The sequence below is a fragment of the Aptenodytes patagonicus genome, chromosome 11 (assembly GCF_965638725.1).
Source record: "Aptenodytes patagonicus chromosome 11, bAptPat1.pri.cur, whole genome shotgun sequence".
Lineage (NCBI taxonomy): Eukaryota > Metazoa > Chordata > Aves > Sphenisciformes > Spheniscidae > Aptenodytes > Aptenodytes patagonicus.
In genome coordinates this window covers 10,870,999-10,880,433 of record NC_134959.1, presented here as the reverse complement: position 1 = coordinate 10,880,433, position 9,435 = coordinate 10,870,999, and the positions used below count along the sequence as shown (strand labels likewise).

The window sequence follows — 9,435 nt, the reverse complement described above, 5'->3', positions numbered from 1 at the left end:
GCAAGTTTTCTGTCACCGCATTTTAGAGGCATGCTAATACATACTTCAATCAGTTATTCTTGGAAACAAGCACAATGTCATCAAATGAATTTCATTTTTCACCACATCTGAGGAAAATTCTGTTGCATAATTACACACTTTCACCTGTAGTAAAAAAAAAAAACCAAACCCAACAGACTTTCCATCTATGCGGAGAAATACAATTTATTTAAATAATCTCTGATCTGGGTCTTCTTGTACAAAAACAAATTCTTCAAGAGGGGTTTGATGATCTGTTGGCCAACAGCTTCTCTCACATGTGTAAACTATAACAGTTCCAAATTCCACTGACAGATCTAAAAACAAAGCAATAAAGGTATGTAATGTAAAGGTATGAAAAATTACATCATCAGGGGCTATTGCTTATTGCTATACTTCAATCTTTGCCAATTCAGAAAATATTTTTCATATTCAGTGTCCTATGCACATAGCATTTTCTAATTTTAAAGATTTTAAAGGAAGCTGACTCAGAATTTTCAAAGAACGTCTTAAGTGTCTGCAACCTTATCTGACAATATTTATTATTTTCCAAGGCCGCATTTACGAGGCAATAAAGACAAATTACTCCCAAGGTCATGGAATTATCTATATTGCTGTTATTAAAGTTCACTAGTGAGCAAATGAAGTTGCAATCATAGAGTCTCCATAAACCAGAATTATATCTTTTGCTTAGTGAAATCTGTAATGGAAACAGAGTAGATTCTATGTAAGATGATCACTGTAGTTAAGCACATCAGTGCGTGTGGTTAGTGAGAAACAATCCAAATTGCAGCCCACTAAACTTTACCAAGAAGGTGACTGTTTCTAGTATTCATTCAGCTAAGTCAAAGGTCAACACCTGAATCACTCTGGAGCATGCTGACCAGCGCTGGCATGAGCTGAAATTCAAATATTCTGTTGCTTCCACAGTTACTGCAGGCTGGAATACCTTTGTTAATGTTGGCTGGAGGACATGTTATGAATAAAGGCTGGCCACCCCAAGAGTATCTAAGAGAAGAAAGGAAAGAAGTAGTTATTTTTTTTGTATCTGTATTTCATATGAAAACTTACATGTTGGCAACAGTGTTGAGGATTCTCTGAAACCTCTGAACTTGCTTGAAGTAAAAAACATTGTTATGAGCCAGAACCATTGCCTAAGCTTCAGATGAGTCATTAAACAAAGAATAAAGATGGGGAGAGGGAAGTACTTGGAAGGTCAACACTTGGGAAGACTTAAGGAAAGAGCTGGATTTAAAGGAGACAAATGCTTTGAATTGACACCTCCACAATATGCTGTACCTGACTCATTTAATTAAGCAAACTACACTTCCCTGAAAAATGGAATCCTAACCAGTGGCAGTTAAAGATACTCAACATAGAATGGGTCTCAAAACCACTGTAGTTATGCCACAGAACTGATGTTTTATTTATAAGAGCTCCACAACTAACAGGAAACGAAGATCGAAGACGGTTTCCGCTGAATGCCAAGCGGGGGATTCTGTGCTGTGCTGAAAACTCAATGGAGATCTGGCAGCCCAGGAGAAATGGGGTCTAACAGGCATATCGCAACACCCATGAAGGGGAAAGGGAGGGCTACATAAAGATTATAATTAGTGATAGTCATAGGGATCACCAGAGGTGATGTTTTAGAAGAATGGAAAATTCAGAGCATAATACTGCAAAGTGATAGATCCAGTGAAAAAAAGTTGTCTGAAAGTGTTACTTGCACTCTGCATTAGTACATTTTCTGTATAATCTTTGACAATTAATTGACGTTTCTAATGTTTCTTATCTGTGTAAGCAGCCCCTCAGACTTTACCTCCTCATCAAAAAGGTACCAGTTAGTTCCACCTGGTTCTGGAAACTTGATAAACAAAGGTCCTGTCTCTCACACTGAGACAGCTTGACCAGATAGGCTGCACTGGACTCTCTGGAACAAAGAAGTTAAAAACTAACACTTGGTATGATCCATGAAAACCATGTCTATTATCTGGTACTATGAATATTTTATGATTTGAACTCTTTGTTATACTTTCATTCAGAATTAACTCCTCTTTCGGGAAAGTAGCTGCTCTGAGGTGAAATCTGCTTTTGTTCTACAAAAAGCAACAGATTTACAAGAACTGAAGCCTATGGGGTCCCGAGGGATAAGCACAGTAAGCTGTAGAACAACTCAGGCTTTAAAACGAGTAATTTCTTACTTCAGTAACATCTCAAGGACTGAGACATAAGCAATCACAATAAGGTTAAAAAATTTCAGAAGAGCAGATAGCCTTGGAAATCTATCACAACAGCATACCACTGTGTATTATACTTCCACCTCAAAACTGCTTCTTGAAAATCTCTATGCCTGGATTTCAGCGAGTCTTCAAAGACAGCCTGGGTCATAGAATCATAGAATCACTGAGGTTGGAAAAGACCTCTAAGATCATCGAGTCCAACCGTCAACCCAACACCACCATGTCCACTAAACCATGTCCCTAAGCGCCTCATCTACTCGTCTTTTAAATACCTCCAGGGATGGGGACTCCACCACTTCCCTGGGCAGCCTGTGCCAATGTTTCACCACTCTTTCAGTAAAGAAATTTTTCCTCACATCCAATCTAAACCTCCCCTGGTGCAACTTGAGGCCATTTCCTCTCGTCCTATCGCTTGTTACTTGGGAGAAGAGACCAACACCCACCTCGCTACAACCTCCTTTCAGGTAGTTGTAGAGCACGATAAGGTCTCCCCTCAGCCTCCTCTTCTCCAAACTAAACAACCCCAGTTCCCTCAGCCGCTCCTCATAAGACTTGTTCTCCAGACCCCTCACCAGCTTTGTTGCCCTTCTCCGGACACGCTCCAGCACCTCGACATCCTTCTTGTAGTGAGGGGCCCAAAACTGAACACAGTATTCGAGGTGAGGCCTCACCAGGGCCGAGTACAGGGGCACGATCACTTCCCTACTCCTACTGGCCACACTATTTCTGATACAGGCCAGGATGCCATTGGCCTTCTTGGCCGCCTGGGCACACTGCCGGCTCATGTTCAGCTGGCTGTCAACCAGCACCCCCAGGTCCTTTTCCGCCAGGCAGCTTTCCAGCCACTCTTCCCCAAGCCTGTAGCGCTGCATGGGGTTGTTGTGGCCCAAGCGCAGGACCCGGCACTTGGCCTTGTTGAACCTCATACACTTGGTCTGGGCCCATCGATCCAGCCTGTCCAGGTCCCTCTGCAGAGCCTTCCTACCCTCAAGCAGATCAACACTCCCGCCCAACTTGGTGTCGTCTGCAAACTTACTGAGGGTGCACTCAATCCCCTCATCCAGATCATTGATCAAGATCTTGAACAAGACCGGCCCCAAAACTGAGCCCTGGGGAACACCGCTCGTGACCGGCCGCCAACTGGATGTAACTCCATTCACCACAACTCTCTGGGCCCAGCCATCCAGCCAGTTTTTGACCCAGCGCAGAGTACACCTGTCTAAGCCGTGAGCCACCAGCTTCTCTAGGAGAATGCTGCGGGAGACAGTGTCAAAGGCCTTACTGAAGTCCAGGTAGACCACATCCACAGCCCTTCCCTCATCCACTAGGCGGGTCACCTGGTCATAGAAGGAGATCAGGTTGGTCAAGCAGGACCTGCCTGTCATGAATCCGTGCTGGCTGGGCATGATCCCCTGGTTGTCCCGCTCATGCCTTGTGAGCGCCCTCAAGATGAACCGCTCCATAATCTTCCCCGGCACCGAGGTCAGGCTGACAGGCCTGTAGTTCCCCGGATCCTCCTTCCGGCCCTTCTTGTAGATGGGCGTCACATTGGCAAGCCTCCAGTCGTCCGGGACCTCCCCCGTTAACCAGGACTGCTGATAAATGATGGAGAGTGGCTTGGCGAGCACCTCCGCCAGCTCCCTCAGCACTCTCGGGTGGATCCCACCGAGATGTGGGTCTGTTCTCATCAGGTCTTACATTGAAGAAAGTATCCCATAGCCAGATCTGGGGTCTCTGATCCCACTTTGCTTCTCATCTACTTACACTTCGTATAAAAAAGCCCAACCAGGGACTTAAGTCTGACCACACAGGCATGGTAACAGCCCTCTTAGCAATTCTTTTTGATTAAGAAACAGAAATATACATCTACTTCCAATGAAATGGTTTATTTTGATGTCCTAACAATCCATGTCTATGCTCTGTATCTCCCTGTTACAACCAGATGATCAACATACCTTAGAATCTGTTCATGACACACAGATATTCTTTTCATAAATTTATGGAATGTGTGGTCCCCACTTTTGACTTCACTCTTCTCATATTTTTCATTATCACCTTCACCTGCAAAACTATAAGAAAACAAGAAACAAAATTTCCAGTAAGGTTTTCAGTACGATATGCATACTTTAAATAAGCAATGGCTACTATACATTCACATTAAATTATACTAAGTACACTGAAAAAAACTATACATGTTAAATTAAGAGGCAATTCCTGTTAGTGGTTGCAAATGAACATTTTGCTTCTAGTTCTTCGGCTTCTGGTGGCTTACAGTTACTAACAGTGTTTCAAACTACCACATGAGATTCAAATCCACCACATACCTGCTTATTCCTTAAAAAAATCATTCCTTTAGTAACTTCTCAGAAGTTTTTCTAATTTTTAAATTATGATGTTGTCTTTTTAAATTTTGAATTAAGTGTAATTAAAGTTCTATGATTCTATAAAGGTCAACAAAACTCAACAGGAACACCACTACTAAAAAGCGTTCTATGCAGATTCTGCAATTGACAGTAGCTTTAGTTAGCAAAAAATTCCTTGTTGTCCACAATTCAGCAAAAGTCACTGTACCTGTTAATATAATCAAAAGAGAAATGGTCTGGATGTAAGCGCTCACTGCGATTACCTAAGTTAATACTGAAAATATTTTCAGTAACTACCTTCAAAAATTGTTTTTCAGACAACCTTTACAAAATCTTCGGCAGTCTTACCATCATCCCAGTCTCTAGTCAAAATCCCCAAGTAATTGAAGTGTTAAAAATGCAACTGGAATATAAGAAAAGCTTTAGCCTTGTAAAGAAAAAAAAGTCAAATGTCACAATATAAACTCATGCCATTTAGTGTAAGATATTGTTTAAAGCACACTGGTTTAGTTTCAGAGATTGACGGTCCACTGCTCTATCTGGAGTCCAAGGACATTCCAACTGCTTAGTCACTCAGAAATAGATGCATCTCTGAATAACCCAAAATTTGACAGAACAGGGTGCATTGTTATGTTCTTCCAGCAAAGAATGACACACCAATGACGCCTGAAGGACCCAGTTATGAACAAAAAACATTCGGCTTTAGTGAGAGTCAGATTTAGATTATCAGTCAGCATACAGGAAACTACGTAATCCCTTCAGTTTCAGCATGAAATCCAGACCTGTTCTCACCTTTCTGACATCAACTGTTCCAAATCAACACCCTCTCTCTGCTGATACTCCTTCAATAGCTTATCTGCATGATCTGTATCAAGGAAACCAGTGTAGTCTTCCTCATCCACAACACTAATGTAAAAGGGCTGGAACACAGGAGCTGAACTAGACGCTGCCATTACTATTCCCTCACTGGCTGGAGGATGTGTATTCAGGGAACCTGACCCATCCATAGCTTCAGACAAGCGAAGCTGTTGGAACTGGGATGCACACTCTGTTTCTCTGGACAAGGAGCTGCTCGCCGCTTCATTTAAGCCAAGCAGCTGAAGGGAGGCACACGCAGGAGATTCTGCTCCATCACAGACTCCCCAGTCATCTGCTTCATCACACCAGTCCTTTGCAGCAAAGTTCAATTCTTGTTTCTGAGAAGAACAAAAAGAAAAACAAACCAAAAAGGAAAAAGAACATTGTCAAGATCAGCCACCCTAATGCACTTCAAATACAGTTTCATAACAGGTAAGAAAACTAAAACCTTAACCTAAGGCTTAGTGTTATTTTGCCTATTTTCCTCACAGTGGAAGGTACCAGCATACTCATGTTTACTTTTCACAGCAGCACAGTTATGGCAGAAAAAATCTCACACTGGCAAAACAGAACAAGAATTCATTGGCTTTCTGAATGGCCTTTGTACATCATGTTGCCATACCTTGGCTGAGGGCATGACCCCTGACAGCTAGTTTGGGTATGTTTATCTGAAGCACAGTTACTGCACCACAGGTAAGCTCAAAGGGCAGAATATGGAGGAAAACAATAACAACAACAACGATAATACCATCCTTTTATCAGATTGTTTACCACAGACCAAAATTTAATATTGCAAATGTAGCAGCTGAATAAACACTTTTTGCCTGTCATCACTAGTTTAACAGCCATTCTCCTCTTTCAGTCTTCTTAAGCCAACATACAGCTTTTCTTCACAAGCAAAAATACCGGAAGTATATTAACAATAATTGAGTCAGATTAATTAAAACTGATGGTAAAATTTAAAAAAATCTATTTAAGTTAGAAAATAAAGAAAACATCTTAAAGATCCAAACCTAATCAGTATAGCCCAATCATTTAAAGTTAAAAAATAACGTTTCGGTAGCTCAAGTAATTAAAGTATTAAACATCGGTTTTGACCACACAGTTGGGCTGCAATCTCCACTTTAAAACAAGCCTAACATAGATCACAAACAAGAAGTTAATCCCCTAGTAAATAACGTGTAGCACTCACGGCGTCAAAAATTCCACGACCATGACTTCTCCACGTGACCAACATACATGACTCAAAACTAGCAGCTAGCACAGCTTCCTGAGAAAGGTTACGGTTACTTAAACAAGTATATACAGGCGTGTAACTCATCCAACTCAACAGCATTTTTATTTTAAGACCTCCTCAACACTGCACTTCGTCCAGCACGCTGAAACAAAGGCAGTTTGCTAGTTATACCTGTTTTACGCTGTAACCGTGTGTTTCCTTTTCTTGCGCCTGCAAATGCTGGGAGCGCAGTACCTTCCAGCTGTAACACGCCGTGTAAAAAAACAAAAGACACGTCAGGAACAGAACACTTGAGCCGAGGTGGTATCTACTAGCCGCGGTCGAGCTGTGCACGTTTAGGAATGAAAGCGCAAGCCTCGGCCTCACCTCCGGGGCGCTCCCCAGCAGCCCTTCCCGGCACACGCAAAGACGTGGGCGACGCGGTGGAAGGGGGACCCGTCCAGCGGGCAGTACACCTGCACCAGGTGCGCCAGCGCCCTCCCGCACACCCCGCAGCAGGGAGAGCCCGGGCGCACGGAGGGCACCCAGTCCTGAAAGACGAACAGCACAGGCACCGCTGGAGACGCTCCGAGGGCGCCCGGCGCCTCGACCTGCCTCCGGGCTGCCAGCCCCCTCAGGGCGGGGCCCCTCCGCCGCCACCCTCCCCCCGCCCCGTCCAGACCCGGCCCTACCGCGGAGCCGCCCAGCTTGTTGGTGGCCCAGGCGGGGGCCCGCCCGCCTCCTCGGCACGGCCCCACCACGGCGGCGTCGCGGAGCCCCAGCAGCACGGGCGGCCTCACCGCCATTGCAGCGCCGCCCCGCCCGTCTCGCTACGGCGGCCGCCGGCGGACACGCGCCGCCGGATCGCTCGCCCCCTCCGGCGGCCGCGACGCCCCGGCACCGCCCGCTGGTGGGGACGCGCGCGTGCGCATGCTCGCGGGGTCAGGCAGGGGTTGGGCGCGCCCCGCTGCCCCGGGGCCGGAGCGCGGCGCCCGTGAGGTGCCCGTGGCGGGGGGGGGGTCAGCGGGCCGGGCCGCCCTTGCTCCGCACCCCGCGCCCGCCAGAGCCCGTTCCCCGCCGCAGCGCAGTGGGCGGCCGCCCGCCCCGGGCCTTACGCCTTGTGGCGCGGCCACTCCCCGGTCCGCGTCCTGTGCGGCCCCGCAGGGCGCGGCGGTCTCATTTACGGTCATTAAAATTAGAGGTCAGTCGGTCTTGGTGTGGTATTTAAGCATGAGAACTTGCACCTTCCGAACAAAGCTAGTCCAGCACTTCATAATTGGTCTGCCAAGTTTAAATTCCTCGCCTGCAGCACTGCCGGCGGGAGACAAGGGAATGGCAGCGGAAGGGCGAGATGGACGGTGCTGCACCGCGGCTTTGGCGCCTTTCTGTTTCGAAACCGCTGTAGCCACTCATTCCAACGTTACAGGGACTTCGCATGAATATGCGTCCCAGAACTGACTCCGGGTAAAGAAGATTCTGGAAGAGCATGCGTCCGGTACTCTACAAAAATTCTAAAATTTCTTATTTTACCAGAAATGTTTTTATCTTAACAGTGCTCAAGTACAAATGATGAGTAAACAGATTATTTATCAAACGCAGATACCTGCCAAGAAGGGCTTTCCAAGTACAAAGCCAATGTCATCTGCATGATCTGCTTTTACAAAGATTGGTTTTGAACATTTAGTTGAACTTGGTTGATGCTGAAATTCATAAAAGTACACTGGATTGTCTAATAGACAAGTAAAACAAGTAATCGAAACTCAAAGCTGGTGCTTCACTGTTACTTGTTAAAGCCCCACTTGGAAGCGAGAGGTTTGCAGGAGCTCAAAAGGGAATTGCATGGATACCTGCTCAGGTACGACCAGTCAGCAATGCCTGCTGTTTTCCATATGTGGAAATCACTCGCATAAAGGAAACAACATTTGAATAATCTTATTGTGAGTTTTCACAGAATTATCTCCAGCTCATGGCTCCATTCTCTTCGGGGATAGGTTGTTCTCCTCAGATACATGTAGCATCTCCTGGAGCTTGGGAACCAGCCTCAGGGACCCTGAACGGACGGACCCTCTGCAGAGCCTGAACTGCAACCTAATGCCCCCCCTACATCTGGCACTTAGTTGAAGGACATTGCAGTACATGGGGGAATTCTGCTGCAGTGTCTGCGTCCAAGAAAATGAAGGGGGAAACAAAGCGGGGACTAGTGCAGGTCTGAGGTACCAACCCTCACTAGATAAAAGTCAATTAGCACATTAAAATTGCCTCTTACTGTGAAAGACTCTGTGCTCTTTAATGCTTGAATGCTACATTTTAGTCCAATCCTTTTGCAAAAGGAGGATATTTCAGCACCTGCAGAGTAAAAAGAATGTTTTCTCTGAGCTCCTATGGTCCTGAATAGTTAAGAAATCAACGTATAAATAAAAGGCATTATAGGCATCTCACAGTTGGAAGTAGAAATCCAAATTCATGGTTCGTTACTCCTATTATGTACGGGACTGCATTGATCCTTTTATCAGCCTGTAGCAGTGATGGAAAAATATACCGTCCACAACTGCATCAATAAAGAGAGAATGCTGGAGAAAAAAGTACCCCTTTGTTATTTGCATATTGGTTTTGCTTGGAAAGATAATTCAGCTTTCTTAGTATTGACCTAAAGAAACCACCCAAGTGACCTATTTTTAGTTATAATACATAATGTCAAAGGTACTAAGTTTCAGGCATTGTTCTGAGTTTCTCTTACATA

At 45.2% G+C, this 9,435-nt stretch overlaps 1 protein-coding gene across 1 annotated transcript; it reads right to left on the bottom strand.

Annotated features, from left to right (window-relative positions):
* Window positions 1-186: 186 nt before the first annotated feature.
* Window positions 187-7,501, bottom strand: PDCD2L (programmed cell death 2 like). Its single transcript, XM_076349124.1, has 7 exons — window positions 7,388-7,501; window positions 7,083-7,246; window positions 6,888-6,957; window positions 5,414-5,817; window positions 4,214-4,327; window positions 878-1,026; window positions 187-335 (listed from the first exon to the last, which is right to left on the bottom strand). The coding sequence occupies exons 1-7, from the start codon at window positions 7,499-7,501 to the stop codon at window positions 205-207; spliced, it is 1,146 nt and encodes a 381-aa protein (XP_076205239.1). The 3' UTR covers window positions 187-204.
* Between the last annotated feature and the right edge of the window lie 1,934 nt (window positions 7,502-9,435).